At 45.1% G+C, this 22,817-nt stretch overlaps 1 protein-coding gene across 3 annotated transcripts in view; it reads right to left on the reverse strand.

Annotated features, from left to right (window-relative positions):
• Positions 1–8,476: 8,476 nt before the first annotated feature.
• Positions 8,477–22,817, reverse strand: part of xpnpep1 (X-prolyl aminopeptidase (aminopeptidase P) 1, soluble) — a 99,616-nt gene continuing 85,275 nt past the window's right edge. For all 3 annotated transcript variants that reach the window (XM_070874958.1, XM_070874960.1, XM_070874959.1), the window contains 3 exons: positions 21,823–21,899; positions 10,626–10,724; positions 8,477–8,771 (listed from right to left, as the gene is read on the reverse strand). In XM_070874958.1, coding sequence (XP_070731059.1) covers positions 8,652–8,771; positions 10,626–10,724; positions 21,823–21,899 — 296 coding nt within the window. In that variant the 3' untranslated portion in view covers positions 8,477–8,651. The remainder of the gene's footprint in view (positions 8,772–10,625; positions 10,725–21,822; positions 21,900–22,817) is intronic.

A 22,817-nucleotide genomic window follows, 5' to 3' on the forward strand; every position in this document is an offset into this window, starting at 1 on the left:
ATGCGGGATCTACAGTCTCTGTCACAGGTGGGGCAGATGGTGGATGAAGAGACGGGTGGGTGGGGTGCTTGGGTTGTCGTGCGCTCCTTCTGCTGGGCTTCCGCGTGCTCCCGGCGAAGAAACTCGAGGTGTTCGACGCCTTCCCAGAAGCTTCTCCTCCACTTTGAGCGGTCTTGGGCCAGGGATTCCCAGGTGTCGGTGGGGATGTTGCACTTTTTCAAAGAGGCTTTGAGGGGATCCTTGAAGTGTTTTCTCTGCCCACCTGGGGCTCGCTTGCTGTGTCGGAGCTTTGAGTAGAGCGCTTGTTTTGGGAATCTCGTACCGGGCATCATCATTCTAGGCGATCCCTCGAACGAGGATGACTTGCATGTGGACAATATGGCCCGTCCATCGGAGCTGATCGAGCGTGGACGATACCAGATATTCATCCTACCAACTGAGCCACACAAGACACTGTAGTATACCCTTAGATTGGTTTCTAATGATTAGCTGCACCAAAGTTCTCTCCTATCCTCTGTATTGATGCCGAAGGTGAGTGACCCACCCCATCCTCTGCGTACCTCGCCAGCTTGGCTCAGTTGGCATCATTCTAGTCTTTCAATCAGAAGGTAATAGGTTCAAGCCCCCCTCCTGGTGATTGTTAAGGGTGCAATCTATTGGATGTGATGTTAAATCAAGTCTGTCAACTCAAGTGGAGACGAAAGATCCCACGGCATTTGTACAACAGGGACGCTCTCTGTTGTCCGAGCCAACCTTTCTCCCTCATTATTCATGTTGTTTGAGAAGCATTGCAGTGCACAAAATTTTCTGCTGCGTTTGCCCGCAGAACTACAACGGCTATGCTTCAAAAGTAATTCAATGATTGTGAAGTGCTTTGAGGGATCTTGAGGGTGTGATAAAGCACTATTTGCCTTAACCCCAACCTCAGAAAAGCGTTACCTAATTCTCACATTCAACCATGAGTGAGGCCTTTGAATGAGATTACCATTTTAGTGACAGTTTTGTGCTGTGAGCCCAAGCTTGCTTGGAATTGTTAAATTCATTGCAGAAGGGCCTTTTAATGTTCCGTCCAATACACCATCCAAACTGCTTTCAATTTATTTAATAATGAAGGTTATAACTTTATAAAGCTCGTTATAAAATTAGACGAACCACCCACATTTGTAGAATCTTAATAAAATTATTCTGGTGTATCTCTCAGTTGCATTAAGATCAGTGATGGTTGGGTTAATTCCATGTTTGAATCCCTCCAATCCAGTTTCCGTCCTTGGCACAGTACCGAAACAGATGAAAGTGACAAATGACATCCTTTGTGACTATGACAAAGGCAAACTATCCCTCCTCGCCCTTCTTGTCTGCAGCCTTTGACAGGGTTGACCACTCTATCCTTCTCCAACACTTTTCCACCGTCGTCTAGCTAGGTGGGACTGCACTCGCCTGGTTGCATGCTTATCGATCTAACTGTAGCCAGAGAATCACCTGCGACGGCTTCTCTTCCCATCCCCCGCATCGTTACCTCTGGTGTCCCCCAAGAATCTATCCTTGGCCCCCTCCTATTTCTCACCAACTTGTCGCCCCTTGGCGACATCATCTGAAAGCACAGCGTAAGTTTCCATGTGTACGCTGATGACACCCAGCTCTACCTCACTACCACTTCTCTCGACCCCTCCGCAGTCTCTAAATTGTCAGGTTGCTTGTCCGACATCCAATACTGGATGAGCAGAAATTTTCTCCAATTGAATATTGGGAAGACCGAAGCCATTGTTTTCGGTCCACACCACAAATTCCATTCCCTAGCCATTGACTCCATCCCTCTCCCCAACTTCTGTCTAAGGCTGAACCACACTGTTCGCAATTTGACCCCGAAATGAGCTTTCGACCATGTACCCGCAGCATAATTAAGGCCACCTATTTCCACCTCCGTAGCATCGCCCATCTCCACCCTTGCCTCAGCTCATCCGCTGCTGAAGCCCTCTAAACTTTGTTACCTCTAAACTTGACTATTGCAAAGCACTTCTACTGGCCTCCCACATTCTACCTTACGTAAACTAGAGGTGATCCAAAACTCAGCAGCCCGTGTCCGAACTCGCACCAAGTCCCGCTCACCCATCACCCCGGTGCTCACTGATCTACATTTGCTCCCCATTAAGCTATGCCTCGATTTTAAAATTCTCATCCTTGTTTTCAAATCCTGACATGGCCTTACCCATTGGTGGCCATGCCTTGTGTCACCTGGGCCCCAAGCTCTGAAATTCCCTGCCTAAACCTCTCCACCTCTCGTTCCTCCTTCAAGACACTCCTTAAAACCTACCTCTTTGACCAAGCTTTTGGTCACCTGCCCTAATTTCTCCTTATATGGCTCGGTGTCAAATTGTTTTATTTCATAATATTCCCATGAAGCACCTTGGGGTGTTTCACTATGTTAAAGACGCCATATAAATACAAGTTGTTGTTAAGCTGGAAGCACCGGACTTGGAGACCACATAGAAACATAGAAAATAGGTGGAGTAGGCCATTCAGCCCTTCGAGCCTGCACCGCCATTCAATGAGTTCATGGCTGAACATGCAACTTCAGTACCACATTCCTGCTTTCTCGCCATACCCCTTGTAGTAAGGACTACATCCAACTCCTTTTTGAATATATTTAGTGAATTGGCCTCAACAACCTGTAGAGAATTCCACAGGTTCACCACTCTCTGGGTGAAGAAGTTTCTCCTCATCAGTCCTAAATGGCTTACCCCTTATCCTTAGACTGTGACCCCTGGTTCTGGACTTCCCTACCATTGGGAACATTCTTTCTGCATCTAACCTGTCTAAACCTGTCAGAATTTTAAACGTTTCTATGAGATCCCCTCTCATTCTTCTGAACTCGTGAATACAAGCCCAATTGATCCAGTCCTGCCATCCCAGGAATCAGTCTGGTGAACCTTCGCTGCACTCCCTCAATAGCAAGAATGTCCTTCAAGTTAGGAGACCAAAACTATACACAATACTCCAGGTGTGGTCTCACCAAGGCCCTGTACAACTGTAGCAACACCTCCCTGCCCCGGTACTCAAATCCCCTCGCTATGAAGGCCAACATGCCACTTGCTTTCTTAACCGTCTGCTGTACCTGCATGCCAACCTTCAATGACTGATGTACCATGACACCCAGGTCTCGTTGCACCTACCCTTTTCCTAATCTGTCACCATTCAGATAATAGTCGGTCTCTCTGTTTTTACCACCAAAGTGGATAACCTCACATTTATCCACATTATACTTCATCTGCCATGTATTTGCCCTCTCACCTATCCAAGTCACTCTGCAGCCTCATAGCATCCTCCTCGCAGCTCACGCTGCCACCCAACTTAGTGTCATCCGCAAATTTGGAGATACTACATTTGATCCCCTCGTCTAAATCATTAATGTACAATGTAAACAGCTGGGGCCCCAGAACAGAACCTTGCGGTACCCCACTAGTCACTGCCTGCCATTCTGAAAAGTACCCATTTACTCCTACTCTTTGTTTCCTGTCTGCCAACCAGTTCTCAATCTACGCCAGCACACTACCCCCAATCCCATGTGTTTTAACTTTGCACATTAATCTCTTGCGTGGGACCTTGTCGAAAGCCTTCTGAAAGTCTAAATATACCACATCAACTGGTTCTCCCTTGTCCACTCTACTGGAAACATCCGCAAAAAATTCCAGAAGATTTTTCAAGCATGATTTCCCTTTCACAAATCCATGCTGACTTGGACCTATCATGTCCCCTCTTTCCAAATGCGCTGCTATGACATCCTTAATAATTGATTCCATCATTTTACCCACTACCGATGTCAGGCTGACTGGTCTATAATTTCCCCGTTTTCTCTCTCCCTCCTTTTTTAAAAAGTGGGGTTACATTGGCTACCCTCCACTCCATAGGAACTGATCCAGGGTCTATGGAATGTTGGAAAATGACTGTCAATGCATCTGCTATTTACAAGGCCAGCTCCTTAAGTACTCTGGGATGCAGACCATCAAACCTTGATGATTTATCGGCCTTCAATCCCATCAATTTCCCCAACACAATTTCCTGACTAATAAGGATTTCCCTCAGTTCATCCTTCTATATCCGGAAGGTTATTTGTGTCCTCCTTAGTGAATACCAAACCAAAGTACTTGTTCAATTGGTCTGCCATTTCGTTGTTCCCCGTTATGACTTCCCCTGATTCTGACTGCAGAGGACCTACGTTTATCTTTACCAACCTTTTTCTCTTTACATATCTATAGAAGTTTTTGCAGTCCATCTTGATGTTCCCTGCAAGCTTCCTCTCGTACTCTATTTTCCCTGCCCTAATCAAACCCTTTGTCCTCCTCTGCTGAGTTCTAAATTTCTCCTAGTCCCCGGGTTCGCTGCTATTTCTGGCTAATTTGTATGCCACTTCCTTGGCTTTAATACTATCCCTGATTTCCCTTGATAGCCACGGTTGAGCCACCTTCCCTCTTTTATTTTTACTCCAGACAGGGCTGTACAATTGTTGTAGCTCATCCATGCCGTCTCTAAATGTCTGCCACTGCCCATCCACTGTCAACCCATTAAGTATCATTCGCCAATCTATCCTAGCCAATTCACACCTCATATCTTCAAGGTTAACCTTCAAGTTCTGGACCATGGTCTCTGAATTAACGGTTTCATTCTCCATCCTAATGTAGAATTCCACCAATTATGGTCACACTTCCCCAAGGGGCCTTGCACAATGAGATTGCTAATTAATCCTTTCTCATTACACAACACCCAGTCTAAGATGGCCTCCCCCCTAGTTGGTTCCTCAACATATTGGTCTAGAAAACCATCCCTTATGCACTCCAGGAAATCCTCCTCCACCGTATTGTTTCGGTTTGGTTAGCCCAATCTATATTCATATTAAAATCACCCATGATAACTGCTGCACCTTTATTGCATGTACCCCTAATTTCCTGTTTGATGCCCTCCCCAACCTCACTACTACTGTTTGGAGGTCTGTACACAACTCCCACCAGCGTTTTCTGTCCTTTAGCTTGGATGATGTGGAATCTGTATGGATGGAGCTACGGAATACCAATGTCTTTCCTTACAATTGCATTAATTTCCTCTTTAACCAGCAACGCCACCCCGCCTCCTTTTCCTTTCTGTCTATCCTTCCTAAATGTTGAATACCCTTGGATGTTGAGTTCCCAGCCTTGGTCACCCTGGAGCCATGTCTCCGTGATGCCAACCACATCATACCTGTTAACTGCTGTCTGCACAGTTAATTCGTCTACCTTATTCCGAATACTCCTCGCATTGAGGCACAGAGCCTTCAGGCTTGCCTTTTTAACACACTTTAACCCTTTAGAATTTTGCTGCAAAGTGGCCCTTTTTGTTTTTTGCCTTGTGTTTCTCTGCCCTCCACTTTTATTGATCTCCTTTCTGTCTTTTGCTTCTGTCTCCATTTTGTTTCCCTCTGTCTCCCTGCATTGGTTCCCATTCCCCTGCCATATTAGTTTAACTCCTCCCCAACAGCACGAGCAAACGCTCCTCCTAGGACATTGGTTCCAGTCCTGCCTAGGTGCAGACCATCCGGTTTGTACTGGTCCCACCTCCCCCAAAACCGGTTCCAATGCCCCAGCAATTTGAATCCCTCCCTGCTGCACTACTGCTCAAGCCACGTATTCATCTGAGCTATCCTGCGATTCCTACTCTGACTATCACGTGGCACTGGTAGCAATCCCGAGATTACTACTTTTGAGGTCCTGCGTGTCACCTCTACTCACATTCTCTCCTAAATGAAGATGGATGGTTACAATGTGTCCTGGCAGATGTAATCATATGTTCGAATTGCTACATTTGGAACGCTAGTAGTTGGTCTGTTGTATTCACAATACTTGCATTGAGTTAACCAAACGAATAATAAGGCTTTTGAGTTCAACTCTGACACCAGTTGCCTGAGATATTTCCTCTGTACTTTGCCATTTGCTTTCCCAAATCTATTCTATTTCCAAATCTATTTTGATGTCTACTTATACTAGAAACGTCAAAATACACCCTTTCAGTAGTCGCTCAGCACCCTCCCAAAGAAGAGAATGGATGGTGTCGATGGCTCAAAAGTTTTTTTTAATAAAAAGAGAAGTAACAACATCTTCTGATCCTACAGTGGTGAATACAATGGAAGGCAGGATGGGAAAAGACCATCTGATCAAACAAGCCTGCTTTGTCCACACATACTGCAGCCAAGGACACCATTAGCCCAACCAAGTCACGTCATTTGCTGGGAGTAGAGGAAAACAAATACCCGTGACCGATTGAGGATCTATTTCCTGGAATGCAGCGGTAGGATTCGAGAGTTGAGCCAAACTCACAGGAAAAGCTTTGAACTGGCCCTCCCAATACTGCTCCTGCTGCTTACACTCGCATCCTGCTCTTCATCATCAGACACCAGCCAGAAGCAAACCTAACAAATCCGACTAGAACTCACAGAAAGTGCAAGTGGGTCTCCACTGGTAGCAGAAGCAGAGTGAAGACCCACATAATTACCAAATAGCCTTCAACTTCTTCCAAAGCCCCAAATGCAGTCATGCATATAGAACAATGTTTATTTATTAATAGCCTGTTACAATGATACAAGTCAGCGACTCTACCAGTTCAGCTTCTATCCCTTACTTTGTCAAGTGTCAGCCTTTGCTCAGCAGTAGCACTCTCACCTCCGAGTCAGAAAGATGCCCCAAAGCACCCTGGATCCAATGAAGTATCTGAAGTGTAGACACTGTTGTAACCTAGTGAGACCCAGCAGATGTTTTGTGTAGCAATATCTCACGAACAGCATTGAGATAAATGGCCAGATAATGTTTTTTTTTTGGTGGTGTTGAGGGATAAATGTTGGCCAGGACAGGAGAACTCCCCTGCTCTTCAAGTACTGTCATGAGATCGTTTACATCCACTTCATCATCATAGACAGTCCCTCGAAATTGAGGAAAACCTGCTTCCACTCTAAAAGTGAGTTCTCAGGTGGCTCTACAGTCCAATATGGGAATTGCAGTCTCTGTCACAGGTGAAAGTGGTTGAAGGAAAGGGTGGGTGGGACTAGTTTGCAGCACGCTCCTTCCGCTCTCTGCGCTTGTTTTCTGCATGCTCTCGGCGACAAGACTCGAGGTGCTCAGCGCCCTCGCGGATGCTCTTCCTCCAATGAGGGCGGTCTTGGGCCAGGGATTCCCAGGTACCGGTGGGGATGTTACACTTTATTAAGGAGACTTTGAGGGCGTCCTTGAAATGTTTCCTCTGCCCACCTGGGGCTCGCTTGCCGTGTAGAAATTCTGAGTAGAGCGCTTACACCTTACCAATGAGAGCCCTTTTAAAATGATCAGGCCCATGAAATTTATCAAGGGCAAGATAAAGAATAAGAACGAGCTTGAGGCCATATTGCTCCCACGAGGATCCCCAGGACAGTAGAGCAGTCCATGTCCAGTCAACTGCACTTCTATAAGACAAAAGTTCCTTAATTTTGCAGGTGCAAGGGGGACTGAATTGACAAAGTGATGTAGCAACACCTCCTAGTAACTGCACCTGTATTATCACCTCTGGTCTTCAAAAATCTCCAGATAAGATGCCAGTGATTTCAAATCAAAACTTTTGCTGAACAACCATTTTGCAGCGCTCAGCTCATCTAGCAAGATTACTGCTTCAACCAAGCTGTCTTTTAAAGCTACCCATTGTATGAATGCAGCCAGTTTTTAGGCTCACCCACTTCAACAACAGCAACAACTTGCATTTATGCAGCATCTTTAACGTAGTAAAGCGTCACAAGGTGCTTCACAGGAGTGTTATGAAACAAAATTTGATGCTGAACCACAAAGAGATATTAGGGCAGGTGACAAAAGCTTGGTCAAAGAGGTAGGTTTTAAGGAGAGGTATGGAAAGTCGGAGGGGTTTAGAGAGGGAATTTCAGAGCTTAGGATCTCAGCAGCTGAATGGTGGAGCGACAGAAATTGGGGATGCGCAAGAGGTCAGAATTAGAGAAGTGCAGAGATCTCGGAAGGTTGTGGGGCTGGAGGAGGTTACAGAGATGGGGAGGGGCGAGGCCATGGAGAGATTTGAAAACCGAGGCGTTGCTCAACCAGGAGCCAATGTGGGTCAGTGAGCACAGGGCGGGTCAGTGAACAGGACTTGCTGAGAGTTAGGATACAGGCATCAGAGTTTTGGATGAGCTCAAATTTATGCTCAAATAATAATGGTACTTATATACATTAATCTCAGACTTGGAACGATATCCTCATCATCACAGCTCATATTGCTAGGCAACCTTCCTTTATGTTTTAACAAAACTATCTTGAAAAAAATTGTCCTTTTTAAGTGGAAAAATGGTCAAAATAGTTGACTAAAAATACACAAAAGCACCTTTAAAAGAAATCATTGATTTTTTTAACAAAAGCTCAGAAATAACTAGTCTAAATTATAATCATATTAAAGACCAACACGAAAAGTAAGATCTACCAAAATGTTAGAAGCATGAAATATTTTATTTGCAAAAATTACATACTAAATCTGAAGGGGACATCATTACAGTTTCAGCGTGTATATTGTGTCTCTGCCAAGCACTTTAATGGTACGTCATCAATGGCATTATTGTGCATGATAAACAAAAATGTTTCCTTTTGTAAACTTCATTTTGTTAATCAACCGATTGGTTGTGTTTCCTTGATGAGCCACTGCAGTGGCTCCAGTTTTCCCTGCTTCTTCAGCTCCGCTCCAATCACTTCTCTGCATGACCGATGGTAGAGGTTGATCCAATCACGCTGAAGGACATTGATAAAAGTGACGTTATTCATCATAAAATTAAACCATAATAAACAAAGCTGTTGAGTGACTGCATCGCTGGAGATCCATTGGGAGCACCAACAGGAGCTGATTTCCGAGACAACTGAAAAATGAAAATTCGCACTTTGCTGCCTGGGACATGGAATTTCAATGGCTGCAAACATAAAGCCAGATGGGTTTCCCACACTCTAATGGATGCCTGATGAATCTATAATTGCTCTAATCACATATGCATCCACAGTATGTACGCTTTCGTGTCAAATAATTGCACACATTATGGGGATGATACGAGATTGCAAACACGCTCACCTCCTGCTCAAATGTATTGCAGGAGGCGATATTACGTTTTTTTTTTAAATCCAATAATTTTTTTCTCAAAATCCAGAATGCTATTTTAGTAAAATATAAAACTGCAAGTTAAACTCATCAATTATACTTGCCCTGTCATCCTCCTATTCTCTATTTTATTTAAGCTAGTCTCATCTATCTATTCAATACCTCAGTTCCATAAAGGATGATTTTTAAAACCATTTGTTCATTCTTTCTTATTCCTCTTGCCTCTCTCCATACATTTTAGAGGCGGGATCCACGTTTTAAAAACTGGATTTTCGTAAACTGAAAACTAGTTTTGAAACTCACTTCAATCGGCTAATTAAAACCTCAGAATGCAGAAGTTGACACGGGCTTATTGACTCTGCGAACTTGCTGGCAATCCCTGATCACCCAGATGACCCAACCCGTCCACAGCATTTGAACGATCATTTCAGCTCAGAACATTTCAACAAATTGCGTTCCCTGGCCACTGATTCCATCCCCCTCTGTAGCAACTGTCTCACACAGAGCCAGACCGCTCGCAACCTTGGCATTGTGTTTGACCCCGAGTTGAGCTTCCAACCACATATCCGCGCCATCAAGACCACTTACTTCCACCTCCGTAACTTCGCCCGACTCCGCTCCTGCCTCAGCTCATCCGCTGTTGAAACCCTCATCCATGCCTGTATTACCTCTAGATTTGACTATTCCGACGCTCTCCTGGCTGACCTTCCATCTTCGACCCTGCATAAAATTGAGCTCATCCTAAACTCTGCTGCCCGCATCCTCATTTGCACCAATACCCATCACGCATGGGCTCGCTAACTGACATTGGCTCCCAGTCTGGCAATGCCTCAATTATAAAACTCTCATCCATTTGTTCAAATCCCTCCATAGCCTCGCCGCGTCCCATCTCTGTAACCTCCTCCAGCACTACAAGCCTCCTAAATCTCTGCACTCTTCCAATTCTGACATCCTGCGCATCGCCAATTTTAATCACTCCACCATTGGCAGCTGTGTTTTTAGCTGTCTCAGCCCGAAGCTCTCGAATTCCCCGCCTAAACCTCTCCACTTCTCTCTTCTCCCCTTTAAGACGCTCCTTAAGACCTACCTCTTTGACTAAGCTTTTTTTTTCATCTGTCCTAATATCTCCTTCTGCGGCTTGGTGTCAAATATTGATTGATAACGCTTGTGAAGTGCCTTGGGACGTTTTGCTACGTTAAAGGGGCTATATAAATGCAAGTTGTCCTTTATTAATTAAAACCAAAACAAAAGTAATTACCAGAACAAAGCCCTACGTCGCTGGGCTTAGTTCTCAAGTCATCACTCCAGACAGAAATCATGTTCTGCTTTAATGACACTATAATTATATTAACATGACTCCACAGCCTCTGCGCTGATCACTCATTAGAAGCACCCAACCATTGCCTCTTGACGGGCAGCTGCTTCACAGCTGTATGTGTAGACATAGGGTAGATCCTCCATTTTGTTCATTTCTCACAATTGTAATGGATTCTCACCTCTTTTTGTGTGAGCAACTCGACGTTGATCATTTTGGCTTGAATTGGGAGGAGAGTCAATGCTTCAAAACTCAGGCTCTCTCGGTTCAAAAATCGGTACTAAACCAAAATAAAGAGTAGACTTAATACAATGCAGATTGCCCATTATTACACACACAACCTGCTCACTTTTGCAATGAAAAGTTACTATTAGTATATAACCTATGAGACACGAGGCATAAACATAAGAAATAGGAGCAGGACATTTGGCCCCTCAAGCCAGCTCCACCATTCAATAAGATCATGGCTGATCTGATCATGGACTCAGCTCCACTTCCCTGCTCACTCCTGATAACCCTTTACTCCCTTATTGCTCAAAAATCTGTCTATCTCTGCCTTAAATATATTCAATGACCTAGCCTCCACAGCTCTCTGGGGCAGAGAATTCCATAAATTTACAACCCTCAGAGAAGAAATTCCTCATCTCAGTTTTAAATGGGTGGCCCCTTATTCTAAGACTATGTCCCCTCGTTTTAGTTTCAGTTTCCCCTATTAGTAGAAATATCCTCTCTGCATCTACCTTATCGAGCCCCCTCATTATCTTATAAGTTTCAATAAGATCACCTCTCATTCTTCTGAACTCCAATGTGTATAGGCCCAACCTATTCAACCTATCTTCATAAGTCAACCCCCTCATCTCCGGAATCAATCTCGTGAACCTTCTCTGAACAGCCTCCAATGCAAGTACATCCTTCCTTAAATACGGAGACCAAAACTGAGTAATAATAGTAAGCAACAAGCTTGTAATGTTGTTGGAGACGCACACGCGGCAATACAAATCTCTACCATCCTTCGCTAAATTTTTGAATACATGCTTAATACATTCCTTTTATCCCAACTCAATGCAAGACCAGGAATCTGTCTGACTAACAAGATTCCAGGGATTACGACACTTGAATAGTACCCATTTTGTTGCATTTGCTCTCAGTCATTCAAGTAACTGATACACCTTTGGTATTAGTTGCACAAGTCAATCAGGTTACCAACATTTCACACTCAACATTCAGAGTCGATGGATTTTCTGACCGTCCTTTAAGTAACAAATCATTGCTGAAGTGACTGTAGCCCCATGACAGAAAATGCAGACTGTGATGGGGTCAATGGGGACTGAACAAAAGGCCAGGTTAATGTTGAGCAAAGACAGATTTTCTCAATTTTATTCCTCCAAATTTTCCTCTTTCTATTGGAAGGTGGGGGGGCGTAAATTCTAAACCAATCTGCGGAAACAATCTTTCAGTGAGTGAGTCGTCAATCCATGGAACAGGCTCCCTGGGGAAATGGTGGAAGCAGACACTACTGATAGTCAAATTAAAATGAGATAGATTTCGGTCAGGAAAATAAGGTTTTGGCATACACTGAGTAATTTGAGACATGACATGTGGCAAGTGTGATGTGCTTGGGAGGAACAGGTGATGTTGGACTTATGGTTCCCAAAGCTCTCCATCACTGGGGCTTTTTTTGCACAAAGTCTATTGTAAACTAATTGATAGAGATTGGTTGCTCTGATCAGTGAACAACTCCATTATCATTGTATCACATGATGGTAGAAGGCGAACTAAATGGACTATAGTCTTTTTCATTTACTTGTTCCTCTGTTCCCTCTTTGCTGATGGTGGCAGCTCATGCTGGAGCACTCTCGTCCTCAGGCAATCAGGACCTCAAGTCTGGCACCAAGCTTATGGTCTACAGGGCAGTAGTGATACCCGCCCTCCTGTATGGCTCAGAGGCGTGGACCATACACAGTAGACACATCAAAGCGTTGAAGGAGTACCACCAGCACGGCCTCCGCAAGATCCTACAAATCCACTGGGAGGATAGCCGCACCATCAGTGTTCTCGCTCATGTCAACATCCCCAGCATCGAAGCACTGGCCACACTCGACCAGCTCCATTGGGTGAGCCACATCGTTCGCATGCCCAACACGAGACTTCTAAAGCAAGCACTCTAATTGGAACTCCTACTCAGCAAGCGAACCCCAGGTGGGCAGAGGAAACGTTTCAAGGACACCCTCAAAACCTCCTTGATAAAGTGCAACATCTCCATCGACACCTGGGAATCCCTGGCCCAAGACCGCCCTAAGTGGAGGAAGAGCATCCGGGAGGGCGCTGAGCACCTCAAGTCTTGTCACCGAGAGCATGCAGAAACCAAGCAGAGACAGCGGAAGGAGCGTGCGGCAAACCAGACTCCCCACCCACCATTTCCTTCAACCATTGTCTGTCCCACCTGTGACAGAGACTGTACTTCCCGTATTGGACTGTACAGTCACCTGAGAACTCAATTTTAGAATGGAAGCAAGTCTTCCTCGATTTCGAGGGGCTGCCTATGATGATGATAACTCAGTGAGCAGCCATCCTTCATGTGTGAACGTGGCAGTGGGTGTCGTGTGGAGCAAGTGGGAAAATTGGGTTATTTGACCTTGGCAAGCATGAGAGTCAAACTCTACTTCATTCAGTATTCACACGAGCACACTTCCAAAAAGAGTCACTGGATTCCAATCAGGAACAAGAGCCTACTGCTGATTTTTCCCTTTGCTGGCCTGGGAATGTTTCCATCAGATCCTTCCCCCTCACGAAAAAGACTGGCGAGCAATCGATAAATTATTCGACAATGTGCATAAACCCTTCCGTTCGAACTAGTTACTTCTCAAATACAAATAGGGGAGAGGGGGCAAGGAAACAGATAGTTGAAAAATCACAGCCTGATAGCAAGCCTTTCGATTACAAGTTCACTGTCCCTTTAATGAGGGGATGAAAAACATCTGAGCACGAGACTTTTTAAGTAACATATTCCACTGAAATGGCCATGAACTGTTTTCAGCACCACCAATCTGATCTTTAATCAAGGACTACCAAAGTAATAATATTAACTGTCGGAAATGCACACCAGGTTAGGCAGAAGCTAAGCGAGAAAGATACATTAACATTTGGTCAGAATGGATCTGATGAACCATTTGGCACCTGGAATGCTCTTCCTCCACTTAAGGCGGTCTTTGGCCAGGGATTCCCAAGTGTCGGTGGGGATGTTGCATTTTATCAAGGAGGCTTTGATGGTGTCCTTGAAACGTTTCCTCTGCCCACCTGGGGCTCGCTTGCTGTGTACAGAGTAGAGTGCTTGCTTTGGGAGGCTTGTTTCAGGCATGTGAACAATGTGGCCCGCCCAGCAGAGCTGGTTGAGTGCGGCAAACCGGTCATACCCACCCTTTCCTTCAACGGCTGTCTGTCCCACCTGTGACAGAGACTGTGATTCCCGTATTAGACTGTTCAGTCACCTGAGAACTCACTTTTAGAGTGGAAGCAAGTCTTCCTCGATTTCGAGGGACTGCCTATGATGATGGAATGTCAATCTATTTCCACTTTCCAGTGCTGGTTAATCTGCTTTTTTGTTTTTAAATTTGTGATTTCCAATATTCCTGGGTTTTCTTTTTTATCTTATTGGTAGGAAGAAAAAAACACACACACACACACAGCTGTAGAAGCAAAACATAACTGTAAAAAAAAATTCTGTCCGGACTTCAATAAGAGGACAGCCAGAGGCAAATATTATAAAGGAAAAGAACGCAACTGGACGAGAAATAGGGGGTTGAGCACAAGATAGTTAATATTATGAACAATTACTTCCTTCAAGTATTCCTGAAGGAAGACATGAGCGACCTGCTCTCTCCAAACAGCGATAACTGAGGCAAAAATAATGACTTTGATACAAATGAATAGGAATAGGAAATTCAAGGTTGGCTAAAAGGGCTCATAACAAATAAATTATTTATTTGATAGTTGACTATAAGGAGAGTAGATTGCAAGTTGTGGGGGTTGAAATGTATGATTGAAGTCCAGGCTTTCAGACACCAGTGTCCCAGAAGAGTCTATAACGACATGTTAATAATCTTCCATTAGAAAGAATTCAATATCAGGACATCTGCACTCGGATGCTGTTTGCCTGTGTTGATGCAAATAAACATCCCCAAGGAGGTTGTCCAGAATACCCAAGGCAGATTGAAAAACTCGGCATTGCCATTCTGCATGTGATAATAAAATCACAGTAAAAAAACAAGGTTTCAAATCAAAATGAGCGAATTGATTGCTCAGTGGGTAATTGCACTGGTGTGGCATTCAGCCACGCAGCGCAGGAAGGTCTGTGTCAATCCTCGGTCTGCACTGCAGGAAGATCTGTGTCAATCCTTGGTCTGCACTGCAGGAAGATCCGTGTCAATCCTTGGTCTGCACTGCAGGAAGATCCGTCAGTCCTTGGTCTGCACTGCAGGAAGATCTGTGTCAGTCCTTGGTCTGCACTGCAGGAAGGTTCATGTCAATCCTCAGTCTGCACTGCAGGAAGGTTTATGTCAGTCCTCGGTCTGCACTGCAGGAAGGTTCAGGTCAGTCCTCGGTCTGCACTGCAGGAAGATCCGTGTCAATCCTCGGTCTGCACTGCAGGAGGGTCTGTGTCAATCATCGGTCTGCACTGCAGGAAGGTCTGTGCCAATCCTCGGTCTGCATTGCTTGCCTGTATCGGCTGAGCACTGTTGTTGTTTCATATGACGGAAAAGCTTGTAATGCGATGTCGAGATTGGCTGTCCATTTGATGGCCTCCTGGGATGCCAAGTGGAGAAATGAGGGGCCTCCCGCAGCAGATCTCAGTGGGCAGGTCAATGTGATGTGTGATGTGAGGAAAGGTTGAGTAGGTTGGGCCTCTACTCATTGGAATTCAGAAGAATGAGATGTGGTCTTATCGAAAGGTGTAAGATTATGAGGGGGCTTGACAAGGTGGATGCAGAGAGGCTATTTCCACTGATAGGGGAGACTAGAACTTGGGGGCATAATCTTAGAATAAGGGGCCGCCCATTTAAAACTGAGATGAGGAGAAATTTCTTCTCAGAGGGTTGTGGATCTGTGGAATTCGCTGCCTCAGAGAGCTGTGGAAGCTGGGACATTGAATACATTTAAGACAGAAATAGACAGTTTCTTAAACAATAAGGGAATAAGGGGTTATGGAGAGAGGGCAGGGAAGTGGACCTGAGTCCATGATCGGATCAGCCATGATCGTATTAAATGGCGGAGCAGGCTCAAGGGGCTGTATGGCCTACTCAATGTAAAGGAGCTCTTTGAACATAAGAAATAGGAGCAGGAGTAGTCCATATGGCCCCTCGAGCCTGCTCCGCCATTTAATACGATCATGGCTGATCCGATCATGGACTCAGGTCCACTTCCCTGCCCATAACCCCTTAATCCCGTATCGGTTAAGAAACTGTTTATTTCTGTCTTAAATTTATTCAATGTCCCAGCTTCCACAGCTCTCTGAGGCAGTGAATTCCAGAGATATACAACCCTCTGAGAGAAGAAATTCCTCTTCATCTCTGTTTTAAATGGGCGGCCCCTTATTCTAAGATCATGCCCTCTAGATAGTAAGATAATGGGACTAAAGGCAGAAAAATCTCCTGGACCTGATGGCTTGCATTCTAGGGTCTTAAGAGAAGTAGCGGCAGGGATTGTGAATGCATTGGTTGTAATTTACCAAAATTCACTGGATTCTGGAGAGGTCCCAGTAGATTGGAAAACTGCAAATGTAATGCCCCCATTTAAAAAAGGAGGCAGACAAAAAGCAGGAAACTATAGACCAGTTAGCCTAACATCTGTGGTTGGAAAGATGGGAGAGTCCATTATTAAAGCAGTAACAGGAAATTTGGAAAAGCAAAATTTGGTCAGGCAGAGTCAGCATGGATTTGTGAAGGGGAAGTCATGTTTGACAAATTTGCTAGAATTCTTTGAGGATGTAACAAGCAGGGTGGATAAAGGGGAACCAGTGGATGTGGTGTATTTGAACTTCCAGAAGGCATTTGACAAGGTGTCACATAAAAGGTTACTGCACAAGATAAAAGTTCACAGGGTTGGGGGTAATATATTATAGCATGGATAGAGGATTGGCTAATGAACAGAAAACAGAGAGTAGGGATAAATGGTTCATTCGCAGGTTGGCAACCAGTAACCAGGGTGTCGCAGGGATCAGTGCTGGGACGCCAACTATTTACAATCGATATTAACGACTTGGAGGAAGGGACTGAGTGTAACATAGCCAAGTTTGCCGACGATACAAAGATGGGAGGAAAAGCAATGTGTGAGGAGGACACACAAAATCTGCAAAAGGACATAGACAGACTAAGTGAGCAGGCAAAAATTTGGCAGGAGGAGTATAATGTTGGAAAGTGTGAGGTCATGCTCTTTGGCAGAAAAAAATCAAAGAGCAAGTTATTATTTAAATGGAGAAAGATTGCAAAGTGCTGCAGTACAGCAGGACCTGGGAGTACTTGTGCATGAAACACAAAAGAATAGTATGCAGGTACAGCAAGTGATCAGGAAGGCCAATGGAATCCTGACCTTTATTGCAAAGGGGATGGAGTATAAAAGCAGGGAAGTCTTGCTACAGTTGTGCAAGGTATTGGTGAGGCCACATCTGGAATATCGCGTGCAGTTTTGGTTTCCATATTTAAGAAAGGACATACTTGCTTTGGAGGCAGTTCAGAGAAGGTTCACAAGGTTGATTCCGGGGATGAATTATGAGGAAAGGTTGAGTAGGGTGGGCCTCTACTCATTGGAATTCAGAAGAATGAGAGGTGATCTTATTGAAATGTATAAGATTACGAGGGGGCTTGACAAGGTGGATGCAGAGAGGATGTTTCCACTGATAGGGGAGACTAGAACTAGAGGGCATGATGTTAGAATAACGGGCCGCCCATATAAAACTGAGATGAGAAGAAATTTCTTCTCTCAAAGGGTTGTGAATCTGTGGAATTCGCTGCCTCAGAGAGCTGTGGAAGCTGGAACATTGAATAAATTTAAGACTGAAATAGACAGCTTCTTAAACAATAAGGGAATAAGGGGTTATGGAGAGCGGGCAGGGAAGTGGACCTGAGGGCATGATCGGATCAGCCATGATCGTATTAAATGGCGGAGCAGGCTTGAAGGGGCCATATGGTCTTCTCCTGCTCCTATTTCTTATGTTATGTCCCATGGTCTGGGATTCGTGGCCACAGTCACACTTCGGGTCGTCCCTCATCTTCCGCTTGTGGAGCAGATGGCCGCATCGTCCATGCCCCGTGGGGATTGAGTTGAGCGCTGTCCACTGACGTCGAGGGAGTTCAAAGCCGGGGACCTCTGCTGCTGGCTCAACGATGAGGTGTTGGTTCTTTATGCGGAGCACTGATTGGAAGCTTGCGCTCTAACAGGCCTCACTCTGCTGGCTGGGAGTGCGCGAGTGTGCAAGAGAGCGAGAGGAGGAGTGCAAGTGAGTGTGAGTGAATGAGTGAGGGGTTTCACCCCCCTCAGTCCACCTAACATTGTCTGCGCAGCGTCTAGTGCAGTATAGTGGAAGGCTACCAGAACCCCTGGAGTTTGCTATAGCACCATGTCACTGCCTCCAGATAAAGAGCGCATGCAACAACAACGTAAGGAAAGTGGATGATGGTGGTTTAAATGAAAACAAATTAATTAACACAGAACTAGTGATTTTGTTTTTTTATTCAAATTCTTTCAAGTCAAACCTGGGCAGCAAATAAATCTATTTAAAAAGATAACAATTTCATGTTTAATTGTGTATTTATTTGGGATAATTCTTTTTAAACTATTTTCAAATTGACAGCCAAATAATATAATGGAGGCCAGTCTCTTTTACTATTTAATCAAAGGTGAAATCCAGGTACACACACATTTCACATTTGGTTTCATTTTACAATCTACCACAAGCACACGCCTGGATAATATTTGCTAAAAAGCCTTGAAACATATACTTCTAAAATATTATTTTTTTAAGAACAGGAAAAGGTTACTTCGCCCACCAAACTCATCCTTTTTCTGATAGACCTCAATCCCACGATTCTGCCTCATCAAACCTCTCAATGCCTCCAGAAACATACCTTTTGACCCATTTGTAGGGTGACCCTTATAAATTGCTTGCCCTATGCCCAGTACAGAAAATATAAAGGGCATTGTTTAGCAGCACTTGCATTACTACGTAAAATCCAATGATAAGTGGTTGGGAAAAATAAAATGGATACAATCAATGGAGTCAAATTACTGAAAATTGGGCGACCTCAAGTAATTCATGAGACACCACCAGCAAATGAGACAGGCCACCTATCTCACAGGCAGCACAAACACTCAATACAACACTGTGGCTCTGAATTTCTCTACAGGGTCTTCTTGTTCATATCCACAGATATTAAATACTTCCACCCGAATTCATGTTGATTTGTACTTCGCTTCGTCTCTGATTCATTCAGAGAATGCTGCATTGTTGTGAAAAGTTATTGGGCCGGGTTTTGTGGTCAGCGGCGATCGAACATGGTCAGCCATTCATGACCAAAGACCACCCTAAGTGGAGGAAGAGCATCCAGGAGGGTGCTGAGCACCTTGAGTCTCATCGCCGAGAGCTCGCAGAATGCAAGTGCAGGCAGCGGAAGGAGCGTGCGACAAACCAGACTCCCCACCCACCCTTTCCTTCAACCATTATCTGACCCACCTGTGACAGAGACTGTGATTCCAGCATTGGACTGTTCAGTCACCGAAGAAGTCACTTTGAGTGTGGAAGCAAGTCTTCCTCGATTTCGAGGGACTGCCTATGATGATATGATGACACTTACACTGGCTCACCGACTTTCGCGCTGTACCTTTGCACTGGAGCTTGCTGTGATTAGATCATCATTTTGGTGCAGCGCCCTCTACAGGGGATCTGGGACAGGGCAAGCGACTGTGTATCTCCTCAACCAATTGGATTGAAGAGTCGTTAATGAGCAGCGCAGAGTCTGAACCAGGGAGTGTCAGTTAAGAATCTGGAATTCAATGCCAAAACATATACAGAAGGCGAAAGAGAGAGGGGGAAAGAAAGATGGAATTGAGAGAGAGATAAAAGAGACAGAAAGAAAAAGTTTTAAAAAAACAATTATTTAAATTTTTTTTTAATCCCAACTATAATTAAAAACTGAAGGAACGAGACTCCACACATCAATGCGGAGACATACGGCGAGAGAGCGGTATAGTGAAGCTTCTGGAGAAGCAGGGCAACTCGGATAGAAACTCCCGATTTCCACGCTTAGCTGCGCATGTGCAGTCACCGGAAGTTGCTGTGTGATTTATTCCTAAATACTGGGGAGTGCTGAGAGCCTCACCGTTATTTCTACCGGAAAATCCGGCCATTGTTTAATGTCGGTTAATGCCATTCTTATTCAAACGTAAAATACCGGTCTGCGGCAACAAAGCTAGATTATGGAAGCGGCATTATTTTATCAGAGTTATCAAGATTCGGTACTGTACAGTGTGTGTCAGCTTCTATACTCAGGCATGTGTGGCAGTCCAGGTAATTTATCATAGACCGTCAGTGAAATGATAACATCTGGTTTGGCAACAGCTATAATAGGTCTAATCGGGCAGGTAGAAATATTTAATTTGTAGAACCGAGCAACAAAAGATCGCGATGTAATTTGTTTCTAAAGGAGCTTTCTGTCCTCCTTGCCAAGTACAATGCATCCATAGTTTTGTTTTAGAAGGCTGGGAGATTCAGTGCACGAGACAGGGGTTCCTCACTCGGGGTCTGCGAGAATGTTTCAAGGGGTCCGCAGAGCCCCGGTTGAGAAGCCTGGCCTACAGGACATATTTTGAGCGGCGCACTAACCTCCCCAGCAAGTAGCCCAAAGCAAGTGTCACCTCAGTCCGCAGCAGCCCCCCCACACCATGTGATGAGCCGGTAGCCGCTGCTTGTCCCCCAGAGGCTCATGGTCATCGATCTGCCGTGTTGTCAAGGAGACAGCGTCCGGTCTCAGCGGGCGCGTTCCGCCGGGCTCGTTAGTAACAGACAAGCGGAGAAGCGGGGAACTGGAACGACCCTCAACACCAATGGTCTGATCAGCACTCGCCAACAGCTCCGGCGAGTGACACGTTACCAAGCTTGGTGATAGTCTACCGGCCTGGGCGGCACTCCCGCAGCCTCAGTGAGAGTCTCAACTTCAGCACCAGCAACAAGTTGCACATCAAGTGAAACCAAGATAATAATACAGAGGTTTCACTGTATAACTCATTTTTATACAGAAAAATGTGTGTTGCAGGGCGGCTGTGGAATTTTTGTAACACGGGACAGGACGGGGGTTTCCTCAGTAGCAAAAAGGTTGAGAACCCTCCAGCCCTAGAACGCTGTTCTTGCACTGTTCGGGTCAGAGTTTGAATTCAGTCCGCACCAGTGGCTGAAAGGCTCTCTCTTAATGCTCCCCAGAAAAAGGTTGGGCAGACCTCAGACCTATTTCCTGCACAATGAAATCGTGGCACTAAACCAGTCATGTTTACATTAACATCAGTGTTCTCTCTCAGGTCAACATCCCCAGCATCGAGGCATTGATCACGCTCAATCAGCTCCGGTGCAGGGGCCACATTGTCCGCATGCCCGATACAAGACTCCCGAAAAAAGCACTCTACTCCGAGCTCCATCATGGCAGGCGAGCCCCAGGAGAGTAGAGAAAACGCTTCAAGGACGCCCTCAAAGCCTCCTTGAAAAATGTAACATCTCCACCGACTCTTGGGAATCCCTGGCCTAAGACCGCTCAAAGTGGAGGAGAAGGATCCGAGAAGGCGCCGAACACCTTGAGTCTCTTCGCCGGGAGCATGCGGAAGCCAAGCGCAAACAGCGGAAGAAGCGTACATCAAACCAAGCACCCCACCCACCCGTCCCTCCAACCACCATCTGCCCCACCTGTGACAAGAGACTGTAGATCTGCGACTGAGAACTCATGTTAGTGTGGAAGCAAGTCATTCTCGACTACGGAGAACTGCCTAAGGAGGAGGATTAATTAAGCCATCGGTTGTGCAGATGGCAGCTGTGGGAAATAGAAATTGGAAGCAATGCGAGGTGACCTGCGTGTAACCCACACTGCAGCTGAACAAGCATTGCCTGACGCAAGGCCTGCATCCAACAGAGCTAGGGATTCTATCCCGCCCAACATCTTCACACTTGACTGCGACGTGACCAAATTCCTAGCTTTAAAAAAAAACAAGACAGATGCTATGAAGCAGATTAAAGGGACTTGGACGACACCCAGCAGAGCCCAATCAACAGGATTCCAGTTACGGTCCACATTTAAAAAACGGAATCATTCACGAGAAGGAAACAGCCGGTACTGATAATTTACCTTGGTTTGTGCAGGAACCACGAGCATAATACTCTCAATCCGTATTCCAAAACTACCATCTTCATAAAAGCCAGGCTCTAAAAATAAGGAAAGAGAGTGAATTTATCAGTTGATGTCCTACAGATATCAAAACGCTGTCTCCATTAGTTATGTCAGACGGCCATTATTGCATGAAGAGCAAAAGGAGTATCGTTAATTCAGTTTTAATGCTTTGTCTCATTTTCCCACTATTAACTTCGATAACAATGAAGCAAATCAGTTTCTTTTAGGTCATACTGAGTTATACATTATGGTCTTTTCGAAGCATTCCTACCCATAATAGGATTCCTTTCTGTAACATGAATTTTAATCATTATTGCTCGTATAATTAAGCAATCAGTGGTGTCTAGCTGAGCAACGGAATGAAATGCAACAAACTTGGAGGACATGTTTTTGATGACTACTGCATTAACAGTTCACCTCCATTTGTTTTCAATTTTCTCCGAAGCCTTCGGTACTTTAATGCCTCGTTGTGCAAAGTGTTATAAATTTGTAAAATTGGGTAATGCAGCAGAATAGAATATATTAACAACACTGAACAACAGAAATCCGTGGCTGAGTCTCCCTAGAGCTTGAGCTGGCCTTGGACTCAGATACATTGAATGCGATTGCGCCTGCAATGATTTCAGTTTCACCAACTCTCAGCCAATCTAGCAGAGGAGAGATTCTCCGAGAGCAGGAAAGGTTAAGCAAGGCTTGGTGCTACCCCACACCCCCTCACCCAGGACAAGTCAGGACCCTTCTGACAGCAGCTGTAGGCTAGAATGTCCTGGATAACCTGACTGAACGAAGATGGAGAAAAGAAAGAGAACGAGAGAGAATGTAAATGAATTGGAAGGCTGCTCTAACGCACCTCTAGTGACTATTTTAGAAATGCGCTCGGGAGCAAATCCCAGTCTCCACGGGGCCTATGGAGAGCAAGGAAGTGTTTGGGGGATGGAGGGGGGGGCGGGGGG

This window comes from Pristiophorus japonicus, chromosome 3 (genome assembly GCF_044704955.1).
Source record: "Pristiophorus japonicus isolate sPriJap1 chromosome 3, sPriJap1.hap1, whole genome shotgun sequence".
NCBI lineage: Eukaryota > Metazoa > Chordata > Chondrichthyes > Pristiophoridae > Pristiophorus > Pristiophorus japonicus.